The sequence below is a fragment of the Ahaetulla prasina genome, chromosome 7 (assembly GCF_028640845.1).
Source record: "Ahaetulla prasina isolate Xishuangbanna chromosome 7, ASM2864084v1, whole genome shotgun sequence".
NCBI lineage: Eukaryota > Metazoa > Chordata > Lepidosauria > Squamata > Colubridae > Ahaetulla > Ahaetulla prasina.
Window position 1 is genome coordinate 101,383,617 of NC_080545.1, and position 19,377 is coordinate 101,402,993.

General features: G+C 40.4%; 1 protein-coding gene across 1 annotated transcript; it reads left to right on the top strand.

The window, feature by feature from the left end:
• The first annotated feature begins 963 nt into the window (after positions 1-963).
• LOC131202446 (regenerating islet-derived protein 4-like) lies at positions 964-11,677 on the top strand. Its single transcript, XM_058191437.1, has 3 exons — positions 964-1,060; positions 7,579-7,681; positions 11,482-11,677. The coding sequence occupies exons 1-3, from the start codon at positions 974-976 to the stop codon at positions 11,550-11,552; spliced, it is 261 nt and encodes an 86-aa protein (XP_058047420.1). The 5' UTR covers positions 964-973; the 3' UTR covers positions 11,553-11,677.
• Positions 11,678-19,377: the final 7,700 nt, after the last annotated feature.

Genomic DNA, 19,377 nt, shown 5'->3' on the forward strand with positions numbered 1-19,377 from the left:
GAAGCGTTTATCCTTGAAAACGTGAAAGACGGCACAAAGTGACCAACAAGCAAAGCAGGAAAACAAAGTCAGCGCTAACTGCAATTTAACCCTTCCCCCTTGAGTATGTGTGTTTATCCCACCCCCTGGCATCCCCACCCCCTGGTGTCTGGCCACATTTCACCCAGCAGAAAGTTTGTGAGCGTGTCTGCCCCACCCGACAGCTTCCGGATGTCACTGCTCAGCTGTTTTGGCCGGTCTCCGCTTTCCAGCTGATCGCTGGGTATCTGCTTCTCAGCTAATTGTAGGTCCCGGGCCATTCCCAGCCGCACTTAGCCCAACAAAGCAGTGGTCTGGTGTTCACCCAGTGCTCAGCCGTTCTGCCTCTCAGCTGACGGCTCACTTGGTGATGGTGAATCCTCCCCTCCCTGAATGGCAACCCTAGGAGAGCTCACTCACAGATGGCTGTTTCGGGGCTGACACTCTGAGCTCAGCTATCTTCCTGCAGATGTTTCATCGCTCAAACTAGGTAATATCATCGGCGCCAAGCTCAGAGAACAGCAATGACCCCTCACATAGTTAAACTTCAGTATAGAAAAGCATAGCTTAGGGTTGTCTAAAGGTAGGATTGAGGAGCAATGAAAGTAACGTCATAGGGACACAGCAGAGAGAGGATGTTGCCAGACAAAACTTCTCCTGTGAGGGAAACAAATTCTTGGAGGAATGAGAGCAGGCTTTCAAAACAGAAACAAAGAAGAAATGTGCTAATTGAGGCAACTTTGAAGTCCTCAGTTCTCTATGTTTTATCTTTGCCAGTATAACTGATTTATATCCACAAGTCTTAAAGTGGCCAGTTTGAAGACCCCTGGTCTAAAGGACAGGATCAGCATCTGAAGCAGGAAGCCCTAACCTGTGTCTTCTTGGTGTCTCCCAGGTAGAATGCACTTCCCATGGCAAACATGCCCACCTTGCCTCCATCCTCAGTGAACGAGAAATGGAAACCATATCTTCTGTTCTACTCACTGGTTATGAGGAGTTATTTAAAATCTGGATTGGATTGTACAAAATGGTGGGCGGGAAGGTGAGTAGAAGTTATGTGGGACTCAGGGAGGGAAGGGAATGAATGGTATATCTGAACACAATGGAAAACTCAAGGGAGGGGGGAGGTGACAAGAATAGGCCAATCTGTCAATGGATTTACATCATGGCACAACAGCACGATAGCTTGGATCTATCAGTTTATCCATTCTATCCATTCAGTTTTGGATCTCAGTGCAACTTTGGGATCTTAAGAATAGAATAGAATAGAATAGAATTTTATTGGCCAAGTGTGATTGGACACACAAGGAATTTGTCTTGGTGCATATGCTCTCAGTGTACATAAAAGAAAAGATACGTTCATCAAGGTACAACATTTACAACACAATTGATGATCAATATATCAATATAAATCATAAGGATTGCCAGCAACAAGTTATAGTCATACAGTCATAAGTGGAAAGAGATTGGTGATGGGAGCTATGAAACGATTAATAGTAGTGCAGATTCAGTAAATAGTCTGACAGTGTTGAGGGAATTATTTGTTTAGCAGAGTGATGGCCTTCGGGAAAAAACTGTTCTTGTGTCTAGTTGTTCTGGTGTGCAGTGCTCTATAGCGTCGTTTTGAGGGTAGGAGTTGAAATAGTTTATGTCCAGGATGCGAGGGATCTGCAAATATTTTCACGGCCCTCTTCTTGATTCGTGCAGTATACAGGTTCTCAATGGAAGGCAAGTTGGTAGCAATTATTTTTTCTGCAGTTCTAATTATCCTCTGAAGTCTGTGTTTTTCTTGTTGGGTTGCAGAACCGAACCAGACAGTTATAGAGGTGCAAATGACAGACTCAATAATTCCTCTGTAGAATTGGATCAGCAGCTCCTTGGGCAGTTTGAGCTTACTGAGTTGGCGCAGAAAGAACATTCTTTGTTGTCCTTTTTTAATGATGTTTTTGATGTTAGCTGTCCATTTGAGATCTTGCGATATGATAGAACCCAGAAATTTGAAGGTTTCTACTGTTGATACTGTGTTGTCAAGTATTGTGAGAGGTGGAAGTATGGAAGGGTTTTTCCTAAAGTCTCCCACCATTTCTACGGTTTTGAGTGTGTTCAGTTCCAGATTGTTTTGGTTGCACCACAAGGCTAGTCGTTCGACCTCTCGTCTATATGCGGATTCGTCATTGTCTCGAATGAGACCAATCACTGTTGTGTCATCTACGAACTTCAGTAGCTTAACAAATGGATCATTGGAGATGCAGTCATTGGTATACAGAGAGAAGAGAAGTGGGGAGAGCACACAGCCTTGGGGCGCCCCTGTGCTAATTGTACAGGTATTCGATGTGATCTTGCTTAGCTTCACCTGCTGCTTCCTGTTTGTTAGGAAGCTTGTGATCCACTTACAAGTCTGTTCCGGTACCTGTAGCTGGTTTAGCTTAGTTAGAAGAATGTCTGGAATGATGGTATTGAATGCTGAACTAAAGTCTACAAAAAGGACCCTTGCATAGGTCTTTGGAGACTCAAGATGTTGTAGGATGTAGTGCAGAGCCATATTAACAGCATCATCTGTTGATCTATTTGCTCGGTATGCAAATTGCAAGGGGTCTAAGAGCGGATTCGTGATGGTTTTCAGGTAGGAAAGCACTAGCCTTTCAAAGGTTTTCATGACTACAGATGTTAGAGCAACTGGTCTGTAGTCATTCAGTTCCTTGATGGTGGGCTTCTTTGGCAGAAGAAGTTGACCTTGGCTATGTTACACTCGCTGTCTAGATTGAGCCCAGAATGGACAAAGGGACAGATCCCAATTCTCTCTAAATGACACATTTATTCAGATCTGAGCAATAGTGTCCTTTTGGTACTCTCATAAGGCTGGCTAGGAACCACGTAAAATAAGTAAGGAAAAATAAGCTGATTGCTCAAGAGTAGATAAAACAGAGGAATTACAGAAAAAAATCGGCATCATTTCCTCTCATCAGTGAATATAAGCATTTTTAACAAACACTGTCACAGTTCCAAACTCCCTCATGGTCTTTGCACACCCAGGGCTATTGTGTCCCAATTCACACAGTTCAACATAGGAACTTTCATCAGCGTCACCTGTGTTTGGATGCTGATCAACAGCTATGACAGGAAAGAAGGCCCTTAAGTGAAGTGGGATCTTTTGGAAGTGTTTCCAGACCTCTGTGGCTTTCTCTTCTGTGTGTCTTCCTTTCCAGGAGACCTCTTAAGATGTTTTGAGTGGGATCCAGTTGGAAGTTGGAAACATGCAACTTTCTAGTGATGATTGGACTACGATAATCATGCTTTTAGCCCTGATCAACTTGATCCAGAGATCTAGTTAAGTGTCAAGGAGGGCTCATGTCTTGCAGAAAATGGAAATTATTGGCCCATTGAAGAGCCAAAATACAGCTTTGAATCTGCCATTTAGTACTGTTGGGAGAAATATCCATCTGGTTCAGTTCCAAGTGCGGAGCAGATACGGGAAACACGGAGGCTGATTGGAAAGATGGTTTAATGAAGCAGAACCATCAAGTACATGGTCCTGTTGCAGCTGACCACATGGAGTTGAGAGAGAGAGAGAGGAATTTATACTCTCTTGAGCTTTGCACTTGAACTTCCTGTTCTTGTGCAAGAACATGTATTCTATTGGCTGTTGTAAAGGGTCACAGCTAACTTTGTAAGGTGTCTGAGTCCCAGGCTTGGTTGAAGCTTGCTGGGTGATGCAATGCCCCCAGTGATTGTGCCATGTGATGAGCTCTGCTGCTAGATGGGTTAATCTTATTATATCCTGGATGGTCATGTCTTAATCCCATCACCCTGGAGCTGGAGGTCTTTTGTCTTGTAGATAGGCTGGCCCAGTCTTTCCTAATGGGCACCAAATATCTGCTGGGGGCAGGGAGCTCTTTTCTGTCTTTAAAACATGTTTCTTCTTTTATCTATGGAAACGTAAAATTCTGCCTTTTTTAATATTTCCTAAATTATTTCATTCTTCTAAGAGGGGTTGGGTGCTAACTTTCTTCATTACCTACCAAGCTCGAAAAACCAATGGCTACCATACTTAGTTAACAGAATAACACCGTTGGAAGAGACCTTGGAGGTCTTCTAGTCTAAACCCCTGTTCAATCAGGAGACCCGATACCATTTTGGTCAAATGATTGTCCAGTCTCTTCTTAAAAACCTCCAGTGATGGAGCACCCACAACTTTGTAGGCAATTTGTTCCACTACTTAATTGTTCTCACTGTTATGAAGTTAATTCCAGGTTGCTTCTTTGAGTAGTTTCCATCCGGTGCTTCTTGTCCTACCTTCAGGTGCTTTGGAAAATAGGTTGGCCCCACCTTCTTTGTGGCAGCCCCTCAAATACTGCTATCATGTCATCCCTATTCCTTCTTTTCTCTAGGCTGACCATACCCAATTCCTGCAACTGTTTTTCATATATTTTTATCTCCAGGTCTTTAATCACCTCTGTTGCTCTTCTTTGCACTGTTTCCAAAGTCACAACATCTTTTTTGTAATGTGGTGACCCAGACTGAATGTAGAATTCCAGATAAGGTCTGACTAAAGGATGTCACAATTACTGTTTCTGAGCCAGATTTTGTCTAATTTGTACTTGTACCTTTGGGGTTTTTTTTGCCTAGGTGTAAATCCTTGCTTTTCTCCACATTAAAATTCATTTTGTTGGATAGGGCCCATTGCTCAAGTCTGTCAAGATTTTTTTTGGATCTTGAGCTTTTCTTCTGGGGTGTTGGCTATTCCTGCCAACATAGTGTCATCTGCAAAAGTGATGAGTTCTCCTTCTATTCCCTCATCTAAATCATTTATGAAAATACTGAAAAGTACTGAGCAAAAGTTGGAACCACTGTTTTCTTCCCTCCATGTGGATATCATACCATTAAATACTACTCGTTGAGTAAGGTTTGTCAGCCAGATACAAATCCATCTGGTAGTGATGCTGTCTATCCCGTATTTTTCTAGCTTATCAAGGTCGTTGTCTACTTTGTCAAATGCCTTACTGAAGTCTAAGTATATAATGGTCACAGCATTTTGCTGCTCTACTTTGCCACTTAGCTGAAGAATAAAATAAGATTGATTTGGCATGACCTGTTTTTAACAAACCCATGCTGGCTTCTAGTTATAACTTTGTTTCTTAAGGTTTGGAGATCGGTTTTCTTCTTATTTTTTCCGGTGTCTTCCCAGGTATTGATCCTCAGCTGATTGATCTGTATTTTCTGGGATCTGTTTTTTCCTTTCTCGAAGATGTGAAGCACGTCAGCTCTTTTCCAATCCACTGGAAGTTTCCCGGTGCTCCAGAATTTTTGAAAGGTTTGGTACAATGGTTCTGAGATAACCATAAGCCAGCAGCTTCAGAACTCTGGGATATAATCCATCAGGTCCCAGTGATTTATATTCATGAAAATCAGACAGGTGTTCTCTTACCATTTTCTTGTTTTTAATATTTTTGATTTCTAGGCGGTCTTTTATGGTTATGTTTTTGGTAGGTCGGGCTATAGTTTCTTTTCGTGTGGATGGATGCAAGGAATGAGTTAAGTAGCTTTGTTTTCTGTCTACTGCCTGTTACTTCCTTGCCTTCTTCTCTCTTTGGTGAACCAACCGTTATGTAAATGTTGAAAAAAACTTTTTTCATTATCTTTGACTTTTGTTGCACGTCTTTGTTCATTTTGAGTCTTTGCTTTCTTGAGTTTATCTTTGCAGATTCGGGCTATCTGCTGATATTCTGACTTAGTTATGTGTCCCTCTTTACATTTTTGTACCTTTACATTTTGTCTTTCAGTTTATCGGAGAGATATTTGTGTAACCATGCTGGTTTCTTCTTGGATTTCTTGTTTTTCTTTTTCAGTGCTATTGTGCTAGACTGGACTTATATTTTTCAGTTTCCCTGAAACTCTGTATGCATGTAATCACCTGAGCCTGAATTTATTCTCTCATGTTTTAGAACAGAATGTAGAATATGGAACCCTTGGGATGGAAGGGATCTCAGAGGTCTTTTAGTCCAACCTTCTGCTCAAAGTAGAAGCCCTATACCACCCCAGTCAATTGGTTCTCCAGTCTATTTTTGAAAGCCTCCAATGATGGAGTACACACAACTTCTGGGGGCAAGCCATTCTACTGATTCATTGTTCTGTCAGAAAATTTCACACTAGGGTGGATCACTTAATAATAATAATAATAATAATAATAATAATAATAATAATAATAATAATAATAATAATAATAATAATAATAATAATAATAATAATAATAATATCAGAGTTGGAAGGGACCTTGGAGGTCTTCTAGTCCAACCCCCTGCCCAGGCAGGAAACCCTACACCATTTCAGACAGATGGTTATCCAACATTTTCTTAAAAATTTCCAGTGTTGGAGCATTTACAACTTCTGCAGGCAAGTTGTTCCACTGATTAATTGTTCTAACTGTCAGGAAATTTCTCCTTAGTTCTAGGTTGCTTCTCCTTGATTAGTTTCCACCCATTGCTTCTTGTTCTACCCTCAGGTGTTTTGGAGAATAGTTTGACTCCCTCTTCTTTGTGGCAAGCTGAGATATTGGAACACTGCTATCATGTCTCCCCTAGTCCTTCTTTTCATTAAACTAGACATACCCAGTTCCTGCAACCGTTTTTCATATGTTTTAGCCTCCAGTCCCCTAATCATCTTTGTTGCTCTTCTCTGCACTCTTTCTAGAGTCTCAACATCCTTTTTACATCGTGGCGACCAAAACTGAATGCAATATTCCAAGAGTGGCCTTACCAAGGCATTATAAAGTGGTAATTACACTTCACGTGATCTTGATTCTATCCCTCTGTTTATGCAGCCCAGAACTGTGTTGGCTTTTTTGGCAGCTGCTGCACACTGCTGGCTCATATCTAAATGGTTGTCCACTAGGACTCCAAGATCCCTCTCACAGTTACTACTATTGAGCAAGGTACCACATATCCGGTACCTGTGCATTTTGTTTTTTTGGCCTAAATGTAGAACCTTACTTTTTTCACTGTTGAATTTCATTTTGTTAGATAGTGCCCAATGTTCAAGTCTGTCAAGATCTTTCTGTATCTTGTATTCTGTATCTTGAGATACAGAATACTGTATTTCTGTATTCTGTATCTTGAGCCTATCTACTTTTCGATAATCTTCCACCCATTACTTCTTATCTCATCTACAGGTGCTTTGAAGTTCCTGCAACTGGTCATCATATGTTTCAGCTTCCCACCCTCTAATCTTTGTTGTTCTTCTCTGTACTCTTTCCAGAGTCTGAACATGTTTTTTGTACTGTGGTGGCCAGATCTGGATTCTATGTATTCTAAGTGTGGCCTCAGTAGTGCAGTATTAATCAATGCTATCACCTTTTCTGATCTGGAGCCTATCTTGGGGGTTTTTTGGCAGCTGAAGCACACTGCTGGCTTATACTTAAGCCCCTAGGACAACTTGATCACTCTTACAACTTGAAATCTTACATTTTCCCCTTCGTCTGTTGAGAAGTACATTTGAGAAGAAATATCCTCATTTCTGCAAGATTCAGAAAAGCACTTGGGGAGATGTTGCTTTCTCTCTCTACAGAAGCGATTCAAATGGGTAGACGCATCGGTGGTGGAATACACTCCTTGGGGACTCTTTGAACCTTCCCACAAGAACGGGAATTGTGCCCAGATATATGGCAATGGTAAGGAGAAGATTTTCTGTTCTAGTATATCAGACTTCTCAAGTATCTGTTCTCCAGATGTGTGAAAAAGCACCACCTTCCAATCCTCCACAGCCAATATGCATAAAGACAGAGACTGCATTCACACAAACCATGGGTTTTGTTTCTGAATGAATCCTATTTAGTAATTTATGTAAGCTTATGGACCATTTCTATCACTAATGACTCTAAAGAGTATATGCAAACCTCCAGTATAGCAGAAATGGGGAACGACAGCTCCTTTATAAGTTGTCGACTTTTTTTAAAAAAATAATTTTATTAATAGTTTTTTTCTTTAATATCCATAAGTGCCTGGTGAACAGAGTATTGTCTGGGTCAATATACTTTATACATAGTTCTAATAATAATACTATTTAAATATACTAATCATAATGTTCCAACTTCTAACATTTGTGTAATTATGTGTTCCATTATATTTCAGTATGCATAATACAATTTTCCCAATTTCTACTTTCTACCTCTTTTTTCTAACACTTAATAAAAAACCCACAGGGGGCATGGCCAGGGTGTAACTTCGGGGCTCTGAAGAAGCACTGATATCCCAGCCATTTTTGGGGGTCCTAAGGGATCATAGCTGTCCTATAGGGACGGTGAAGAACAGAGGCACAGGCTGGTGCTAACAGGGAAATCCGTGAAGCATCAGCGAATAGCCTCTGACTCAGCGGCTGGGAAAACAGCCATTGGGAGCTTTCACAAGCCGGGATGGCCACGTGGAAAGAAAGAAGAAGAGAGCAAGGTGAATCATCTGGATGAGATTGAACTGGGGTCTTGGAAACAAGGTTCCTTTTTTCTTTTTTTACTTTACTCCCTGGCTTTAAAAAACTTTACCTGAGAAAGAATGGCAAAAGAGATGAAGGGAGGTAGTGGATACAAGGCTATCCTTTTGGCAACAGCAGTGAAAAAGTGGAAGATATTAATGAAGACAATATTGACAAAGCTGGAAAATTGATTTAATAATCAGAAAGCAGATTGGGCAGATGGCTTTTTTGCTAAGTTTAATATATGAATGAATTTTGAAATTACAAGATTTGTACTTGGAAGACTAGTTGGATTGATTATAACTTTAAGACTATTGGGAGTAAACTATAATGCTATCTAGTGGTGCTTGAGAAAATTAAACAAATAAATTGAAGAAGAGAGTGGAATGATCTTGGACAATGTTTTGAAAGCTGGCAAGAGAACTTGATAGGAAATGGTCTTGTGATTTAGTAGCAGGGGGAAAAAAGTACAATAGGTTTTTGTAAATTACTAAAAACTGAACTGTCTACCTTTTGCCTTGTGGATGTATAATTTTGGAATAATGGATTTTTGGACTTTTTTTTTCTTTTTATTTAATTTTTTTCTTTCTGGACCTAAATTTTTGGTGATTTGTATTCCTCTCTGTTGGAAAATTTGTTATTTTTTCTTTCTTTCCCCCTGGCTTTAACTCTCTTTTTTTTGGGGGGGTGACTGTTACCAGATTTTTTTATCCTCTATCTTTTTTCTTTCTTTCTTTTTTGGATCCTTTTTTTGGGCACACTTTGATTTTTTAATTTTTATTATTGACCTATTTCTTTTTGCCTTTGTTTTTCTTTTTGATGGCGATACTACTCTGCATCTTCTTCTATAAGATTTAAACTTATGTGTATTAGGGTAATAAGAATCTGAAGAGTTTGATTTTAGATCAGATTTTCAATTTGAATTTGGAATTTAATAAGGAGGCAAGCTTGAATTCTAAAATTGGATTATTTGGATTACAACTTGAGTGGTTTGAACCGAAGATACAAGATGAAGAAAATAACACAACATTTATCATCACCATCAATATCAACAGCATCTAGCTCCACGGGACAAAAGACAGGAGAAACTACAACACAGCAAGAGAAAACCAATGCAGAATTAAAAAATATGCTACAGGCTATATATGAAGATCTTAAAAAAAGAATAAACAAACTAGATGAGAAAATAGAAAAAATGGATGGAGAATTAAAGGAAGTTAAAGAAATGGTAAAGAAAATGAACAAAGATTGAAGCAAGTGGAAGAAAAAGCAGCAGCAATGGAGAAAAAACTGGAAGAGATGGATTACAGATTTACAATCACTGATAAGAATCAGAAAAGGACAATTATATCATTGGAAATGGATAAAGCTGATTATTATTTAAGATTTCAAAATATTGAAGAAGAAAAAGGAGAGAATTGTGGAGATATTAGCGGAAGCAATGGAAGAGAGCAAAGAAAAGATACTAAGCAGGATTGACAAGATATTCAGAGCGCATACAAGATATGCAATGAGAAATAACCTACCTGATAACCCAAGCTGACAGCCTGACATCAGTAATTGGAGGGGGGGCAGGAATTTATTTTATTTATTTTATTTATTAATCAAATTTATATACCGCCCTATCTCCCGAAGGACTCAGGGCGGTTCACAGGCAAATAAAAACATATAAATACAGATTAAAATGACAATTAAAAAACTTATTTTACAAGGCCGAATATTTAAAAACAGTATAAATAATAAAACCCATTTAAAACCAATAAATTTAAAATCTAATCCAATCCTGCGCAGATGAATAAGTGTGTTTTAAGCTCGCGACGGAAGGTTCGGAGGTCCGGAAGTTGACGAAGTCCTGGGGGTAGTTCGTTCCAGAGGGTGGGAGCCCCCACAGAGAAGGCCCTTCCCCTGGGCGTCGCCAGACGACACTGCCTCGCTGATGGCACCCTGAGGAGTCCCTCTCTGTGAGAGCGCACGGGTCGGTGAGATATATTCGGTAGCAGTAGGCGGTCCCGTAAATAACCCGGCCCTATGCCATGGAGCGCTTTAAAGGTGGTTACCAAGACCTTGAAGCGCACCCGGAAGGCCACAGGTAGCCAGTGCAGTCTGCGCAGGATAGGTGTCATACGGGAGCCATGAGGGGCTCTCTCTATCACCCGCGCAGCCGCATTCTGGACTAACTGCAGCCTCCGGATGCCCTTCAAGGGGAGCCCCATGTAGAGAGCATTGCAATAATCCAGGTGAGACGTCAAGAGGGCGTGAGTGACCGTGCATAGGGCATCCCGGTCTAGAAAGGGGCGCAACTGGCGCACCAGGCGAACCTGGTAAAACGCTCTCCTGGAGACGGCCGTCAAATGATCGTCCAGAGACAGCCGTTCATCCAGGAGGACGCCCAAGTTGCGCACCCTCTCCATCGGGGCCAATGACTCGCCTCCAACAGTCAGCCGTGGACTCAGCTGACTGTACCGGGATGCCGGCATCCACAGCCACTCTGTCTTGGAGGGATTGAGCTTGAGCCTGTTTCTCCCCATCCCCATCCAGATCCAGGAATGCAGGGGGGGGGGAACTCAGAGGAATAGAAACCAAGCAGTAGCATCCTGTGAGAAGCATCAGCTGTCTCAGGGTTGTTAAGCAAATCTCACTTCCCCATTACCCTTTCTTGTCAGAAGGTCACAAAAAGGGATCACATGACCTCAGGACACTGCAACCGTCATAAATATATGCCAGTAGCCAAATGTCCAAATTTTGATAACTTGATCATAAGAGAACTGCAACAGTCATGTCAAAACCAGTCATAAACCATTTTTTCAGAGCTGTTGTAACTTTGAACGTTCACTAAATGAATGGTTGTAAGTTGAAGACTATCTGTAAACTATAGTGGCAAAAGTATATGTTTAAATATACCAAAAAAGTTAATCCTTTGTGACAAAATACTGTTTTCTTAGGTATAAATTATAAGATTGTTATAAAAAAATTACAACAAAAGTCTAATCTGATTTCTTCTAGACTATAACTATTGGAGTCTCCAGATTTGTACCACCAGACAGCCCTATCTGTGCAAGATGGCTCTTTACTGAATACATCTGGAAGCACCTTGAAGGTTGTAAGCCAGAATCTCCCTGGCTACAACAACATTCAGCCTGCTGACTCACAGAACAAGCCTTTGCATCAGGCTTTCTTTTCCATGTGGTGTCACTAATCAATAAACTCTAATCCAAGGGCAGATGATGCTTCTGAATTTTTCTCTTGTGTGTTTTCATTCATTGAGGACTCCCGGTGCTCATTGCCAAAAAACAAAACAAAAACAAAAAACAAAACCTGAACCAAATCCAAAATGAACCAATTGAGGCAGCACCGATGATGTTCCCTATGGGAGATATATGGCACTCCAACATCAAAAACGTCTCTGAAACCACCAACAGACCATTAGAACCATGCAGCAGCATCATGGCACACAAGCCAATTAGAGTTCTCTGAAATATCCTAAATAAACCGAAAGACTCAGAAGGAAAGGAGTCTCTGCAGGCAGGCGTGGGGGAGGGGGGAGGTTTTGTCCAATTTAAGCAGACTACAATGGGAGAGGGATACGGTTCTTTGGTAATTTAAGTTCAACAGTTATTGGATTGGTAATCCTTACAATGGGGAAAGGACACACAGATTTAGAGCCAAGCTTTTTCAAAGGCTGCCTAGATTGCAGATATTTGTAGAGAAATAAACTTCATCCCCAACCCCCATGAAACTCCTTTTTGGGGCTGTTTTTTTCAGTATATTTTTTATAAGTTTCTCTAGCCCCGTCCAATGTCTGACAGAACAATGGCCAAGCAGTTTGCAATTGCTTTATCCATTCTGTTAGGGAAAGGCACGTAGGTGCCTCTTGTGGTAGTTCTGACATGGCTACAAAGTCTCTACTAGTTGCAAAGCCAGTGTTGCTATGTAGTGCATTGTTATATGCTACTCCTGCAAATGGGAATAGCTCTGTCCAATTGTCTTGCTGGTAACTGATAAAACATCAAAGGTATTATTCCATTACACTGTTGGTAAGTTCACAGGCACCATTAGTCTGAGGATGGTACAAGGAACTCAGACCTTGGGTGGTTCCTGATAACTTAAAAAATACCTGCTAAACATTGGAAGAGAACCGCACTCCATGATTGGATATGATCTTCTTGGAAGCTCCATGTAGACGATAAATGTATTGGACAGTTTTGCCAGGGTTCATGCAGAAGGGATCTTTGGGCCTGCTACAAAGTGTACTTGTTTGGAAAAGAGATTGGTGGTAACCCAAACTACAGTCTTCCCGGAGATTTCCGGTAGTTCAACAATGAAATCTATGGAAATTTCTTTCAAGGGTGCTGGGCAGAGGTGAAATCAAGCAGGTTCTGGTGAACCGATAGCGGAAATTTTAAGTAGTTTGGAGAACCGGCAAATACCATCTCTGGCTGCCCTCAGAGTGGCGTGGAATTGGAGATTTTGCAATATCCTTCCTCCAGGAGTGGGGAAGGAATAGAGATTTTGCAGTATCCTTCCCCTGCCAAGTCACACCACGGCCCACAGAACTGGTAGTAAAAAAAATTGGATTTCACCAATGGTGCTGAGGGACCTCCTGCAATAATTCTTGCTGCTTGCCCACTACAGGCCTCTGTAATCTATGCATAGCCTTTGGGAACCATTCTTATCAATGAATTCTCTGAGTGAATCTAGCTTTTTGACAGTCATAGTATATAACTTAAACTTGGAAAACTTAGATACGGGTGGAATTTTGATCATGCAATCTGTGGGATGATGGAAGTTCCACTCGCACAAAAATACACACACACACCATGGGGGTAAGGAATCTTTATTAAGGCTTCTGAGCCTGAATTGGTATTCCACAGCAATTCCCTGTGCCAGCTCAACCCCAATGAGTTCCACAGGCTACTCAAATGAAGCCCCAACACTAGTCCTCACGGCAAAGGTGAGTCCACTCCATTAGGCAAAGGCGAGTCCAGAAGACAAGGCAAGTGCACAAGAAAAGGCAAATCCTTTTCTTCTTTCAGAAGAATGGATTCGTGACTTTATACAGGATTATACAGAAAGAGTGTATTTAATTATTCAAAAATACAAATTGATAAAAAATGGGGATGTTTTGGATGAGAGCTTGGAGGAAATTAACCAGTGTAATCAGTACTTGGAAAATGGAATGGAGGAGATGCAAGCAAAAGTGGATAAAAATGAAGATATGATCGTGAATAAACAAGATGATGTAAAGAGGCTCTTTTTAAAAAGTTTGTGAATCTGTGTTACAAGAGGCTGTCTCCCGAATTGGAAAAATTCACAGGGTTAATGCTTTACAAGAGTTCTCTTCCCAGACTGATGGAATATATGGCAGTAACTTGTGGATTGTTGGACATAAGGAACTATTAGGAAATATTGTGATTGACTTTTTAAAAGGAGTAATGAAGGAAAGAGAGAGACTAATGCATCAAATAAAATGGCAAGAGATGAAAGTATTATCCTTGAAAGAAGCTTTTTTTTGAAATATTAACAGATAAAAATATTAGCGTCCCTGAAAGACTTTATGTGAGAAAGATCTGGAAAGAAATGGGTTGATTATATGTTTCACATCTATCATAAAAGACTAAATATTTGGATTTATATTGGATTTTGAATATAAAGTTGAGATACTGTAATTTCTTGTATTCAAATTATATAATGTGTTCTACTGAATTGCAAATAGAATATTCTTGAAAGATCTTATGTAAGAAAGATTTGGGGGGAAAATTATATGGTTATAGAAGCTATAAGGGAGATATTCTCTGAATTGGATTGGACTTTTACGCATTAGCTGGTTTTAAATACTTTAGGATTAATTTGTTCTACTGATTTATATATTTTATTATTGTTAATTGTTAATTTATTTATTTTTTGGAGGATTTTTGTTATGTAAGGAGGAAGTCAGAGCTAGAGAGGGAAAATTGGTATAATAGTTTTGGGGGGAAATTTTTTTTAGCATATGTTTGTTTTATTTTTAACTATACCTTGTGTTTGTTCCGGGAAGTCAGGGGGGAGGGGGGTTTGTGAAGGGACGGGGGATGGGGGCTGGGGGAAAGGGGGAAAAAATTTTGTAAAACTTTTTGAATAAAAAAGAAAAGAAAAGGCAAATCCACAGGTTAAAGGAAAGGCTGCAAGATAAGGCAGGGAAAAGCCGCAGTTGAAGAGACACATCTGAGGTTCAAGGCAAGAACATACAGCAAGGAAATGGACACATTGTTCCCAGCACTCTTTCACTTCCCTTGCTGAGCTAAATAAGTGCTTCAGGGCGCATCCCATCAAGAGGGGCGAGGCTATCTCCTTGCAAGTAGCTGGGCTGACCTTCTTTGTATCCGCTTCCTCTCAGTCCTACCTGGTCTCAGATCTGGAGGAGGAGGTAGGTCTTCATCACCATTGACCATCTGCAGCTGTGGGCCCTCTCCACTTGCCGCATCTGGGCTTCCCAGCTATGGCTGAGCCTCTCTGTCTCTAGCTCAGCTATCTGCTCCTCTGGTTGCTCCCCTGTGCTCAGCCCCTCAACTCCTGGCTTGTCACTCTCGACTGCTGGATAATCCTCCTCTGAACTAGTGTCTGGAGAGGCATCTGGGGGAGTCATCATAGAGGGTGAGGATGGAATTGATCTAATTCGTGCTCACTGAACGCTTCCTTACAGTGGCAGAATTCTTTTGGGATGGGAGGCCCCTCCCCATCTCCTGCTGGACAGGATCATTCACCAGAATCCGCTCCTTTTCTGTCTCAAAATTGAAGTTTTCTGGCCGAAAGGGAATTCTCCTACCAATGACAAGGTATGGCTTGTGCTAACTCCTCAGGGAAGAGTGGATCTTGAAAAGAAGTGGTTTTTCTGCTTTGCCAGAAAAGGGGCGTACAGGTAATCCCCCAGGTACAAACGTTCATTTGGTGAATTTGCACAAGAATGATTTTATTCGGAAAGGGTCCTTGTTAGAAATTCAAAACTGTGACAAAACGAGGCCTCTGTACCCATGTAATTTGGATTCAGTCACTGCTGAAGCGGTGGACATTTTTAACTCTGTGGCTTGCCTCTGCCGTTCGGGGTTATGACATTCAATTTCCTGAAGCCGGCAGTCTTTTTGTCCTTAGTCACATGGCCAAACAACATCCAGTGATTTTGGCAGCCGACACTGAGTTTCTTTTTGGGGTTTTTTGATGCTGCGTGGGCTTGAGGACTAGTGCTTTAATTGAGTGCTAGAATTGCTTCTGGAAGTCTTTTAAAATATTCTGTTTTGTTATTCGATAGTACTGCATTGTTTCTTTGTAAGCACTTTGGGAACTGCTGTGCTTTTTAAGTACTATACTTTGCAAATTATCATTTTTGTAGGTACAGTACATTGCAAAGATAAAGTTCGTTTGCATTTGCCTTGAAACTACTTGTAGAAATGCTAGCTAGCATCTACACAAAGCATTCTATAATGTTGTTGTTTCCTTGCTTTTATTTTGGAGATTACTGTAGTTTGTAGGTTTTAAATTTAAATTGTCCCCACAGTTGTCAGTACCCCATCACTGGAAGCTTTTAAGAAGAGACTGGATAGGCATTTATCAGAAATATTCTCTTGTTAGAGCAGTGGGTTAGACCATATGACCTCACGGTCCCTTCCATCTGTTACTGTTGCAAGTCGAGAGTTCTATAAATCCCTTCCCATCTCCCTCTGGGTGCCTGACTAGAAACTTAATTAATGGCAAGTGGGGTTTTTAAAAAAGCAAATGCAATCAGAGAGTTATGTCAATTACTGTGCCACCCCTCTCTGGGCACCTGTCTGAAGAAGCCTGAGCTGACTAACAGGAAGTGAGTTTTTTTTAAAAGCAACTGCAAACAGAGAGCTTTGCGACCCTGCTTGGAGGCAATTTAGTTCCTCAGCCGAAGGCTGCACCAAAAACAGCTGATAGGCAGCCAGTAGGAAAGTCTCTCAGTTCAGTTAACAATGGGATTAATGAATCAGAGAAAATAGTAAATCAGATCTTCGTTCATTTAATGACCCATTTGATTCAATTAATGAATTTGATTTTAAAAATTCGTAAACTTGAGTCTGATTCATTTGATGAAATTTTTGACTTACAAACCTAATTGGCAGGCTCCATTAGGTTCATACCTCGAAAACTACCTGTACTTGCAAAATTCTCCTTCCTTTAGCCACTTTCTGGACAGGTTGTGATTGAGGGAATTTCAGTGCCGGGTTCCATTTCTCTGGTCATGCGAAGCCCAGAATTAAAGCCTTGTTCTCTCCCACCCCACCGCCAAGTGAGCCATCTAATTGTTGGAATGCTACTCGTGCTTTTAGCTTAGGGAATTGCATTCCAAGGCTAGGGATGGGCTTATAAGAGTGGATATACCCACAATCTTCTAATTCTGCTTTCTGTCCTCAGGAGACTACTTTCAACTTCACCCTCACCGCCACTGATTTCGAGTAACCACTCACCAGTGGATCGCTGTTGCTGCTGCCGCCATGCTCTTTGACTGGCTTCTGGGTTTTCACTGGGACATCCTCCTCCTCGCTGGAGGGCAAAGAGAACTGTTTGGTTTTGTCCTCCCCATTGGCTGTGGTCTTGGGTTTTGCCATTTCTTCTTCTCCTTTCTTGGTCGTTGGCCTCCGATGTGGGTTCGAGCAGTTGACTGCTCAGTGACCCTCATACCACAACGGAAAAAGGCCCCCTAGGCTTTGTTTGAGGTTGCATCCCCCTTTGTTCACCTTCAGGAATCCCTGTGGGTCTTGGAATCAGCATCTTAGAGCGATCATGAAGTGGTAAAAATCATACAGCTCCTCAGCGTCAGTGGTGTGCAGCAAAATCACCTAGCTGGCTGCTGATTCCTCCAAGACTACTATATTGAGAAAATAGCTAATAGATAGAACCTTAATAAAAACAATAAGTAACATAAAGTAATAAAAAATAAAAAGAATAAAATTTCAAAACCCTCTGTTAACATACTGTCACTGTAATCAACTCATAGTAAGTTTACCACAGCTTCTTATCTATCCCAAATGCTCTCATTCTTTACAGTATATAGCTGAACCTGGTGTGGTTTTTGCTGTTCTTCTTGCTGCTGTTTTATTAAAAACAGCCCTGAGTTTGTGGCTGGTGTGTCCTGCTTGCAAGCAACATTAACGGCCCCGCTGCTTCAGAAAAGCTATAAATCCCACAGGAGAATTAGTGGGCTGCAGCAGATGAAGATCCGGCAAGCAGAAACTATGTCCAAGTAGGTTTATTTTGCATTTTGCTCTCTGGTGTTGCACTGGATAGGAGTCCAATTTCTGATAGCAGTCTCATCTGTCAGGACGGAGGTGAAAGGGAGCGTCACCAAACACTGGAATTAGGTGGATGCTGAATTTAATTTTCCATAGCATTATACAAGGAAGACAATTCCGTTTTTGTCCTTCTCCATTGGTCAAAGAAGCTCCCTTTCAACACTGCTCCAAAGGGAGCATCACCTTTCAAGCCCTACAGGGCTTGCGAATACTGGGGTATGTGGTGGATTCCTGGGTAACTGGATGGATTATTGGGTTACGTGATGGTTACTGGGCTCCTTGGAATTCTGCATCCAATTTTGGTTGCCTCAATATAAAAAGGTGTTGAGACTCAGGAAAGAGACAGAGAAAAGTAACAAAGATGATTAGGGGACTGGAGGCTAAAACATATGAAGAACGGTTGCAGGAGCTGGGTATGTCTAGTCTAAAAAAGAGAAGGATTAGACATAACAGTCTTCCAATATTTGAGGGACTGCCAATCCTTCCTTGTGTCATCTCTGTGTTTCTTCAGTAACGTCTTCTTCTTTTTGATTACTCCTCCTATCTTCATTTCTTCCCTTATAGTTTCCATTTCTCTAGTACAATAATTCCCCCAAGTACAATACATTTAATATAATATTCTCCTATTTCGTTATCAAAATCTTTATCTATTTCTCTTTTCTAACCAATCATAAAATTTCCCCCATATCTTAAAATATTCCATATCTTCTCTTTCTTTAATCATCAAGGTTAATCTATTCATTTTTGCAGTCTACATTTTTTTTAATTACTTCCCCTTCCAAAGAGATTTTCTCTGCTTTCCATCTTTGCGCAAATACTATCCTCGCTGCAGTTATTATATGAATAATCAAATATACATTTTCTTTATTAATTTTCTCTGGTAGGATGCCCAGTAGGAACAGCTCCGGTTTTAAATCAATATGTTGTTGGGTCATTTCCTCTAGCCAAATCTTAATTCTGTTCCAATAAACTCTAGCTTCTGAACATGTCCACCACATATGGTAATAAGATCCTGGTATTTGGTGGCATTTCCAATATTTGTCTTTAAACATTTTTGTCAATCTTTTATCATTGCACATCTTGAATTTAGTTGTATTCCTAAATATCTTACTTTTCTCACAATTTGTATGTTTAATTTTTCCATTAATTCTCTTTTTTGTTTTTCTGTAATATTTTTCACCAAGATTTTTGTTTTTTCTTTATTTATTTTTAAACCTGCAACCTCTCCATATTCTTCTATTTGTTCTCGTAGTTTAGATCCTATCTTTTGTGGTTTTTCCAGAATAAATACTAAATCATTCGCAAAGGCTTGTAATTTATATTCTTCTTTTTTAATTTTTATCCCTTTTATTTCTTCGTTCTGTCTTATATTTCTATTTAACACTTTTAAGGTCAGTACAAATAACTGTGGGGATAGCGGACATCCTTGCCTTGTTCCTTTTGTTATATTAACTTTTTCTGTCATCTCTCCATTCATCATTACCTTGGTTAATTGTTTGTTATATATTGTTTTTATAGTATTCATGACTCTCTTCCCAAAGTCCATTATTTGTAGCTGCTTTATCATAAACTGCCAGTTCACATTATCAAAAGCTTTCTGTGCGTCGAGAAATAT

What these genes read in the sequence shown, in the direction of transcription:
- LOC131202446 (XM_058191437.1), top strand. Translation starts at nt 974, where the DNA reads ATGGAAACCATATCTTCTGTTCTACTCACTGGTTATGAGGAGTTATTT. An exon ending in ACAAAATGGTGGGCGGGAAG is followed by an intron (nt 1,061 to 7,578) that starts GTGAGTAGAAGT and finishes CTCTCTCTACAG; the next exon opens with AAGCGATTCAAATGGGTAGA. An exon ending in TGCCCAGATATATGGCAATG is followed by an intron (nt 7,682 to 11,481) that starts GTAAGGAGAAGA and finishes GATTTCTTCTAG; the next exon opens with ACTATAACTATTGGAGTCTC.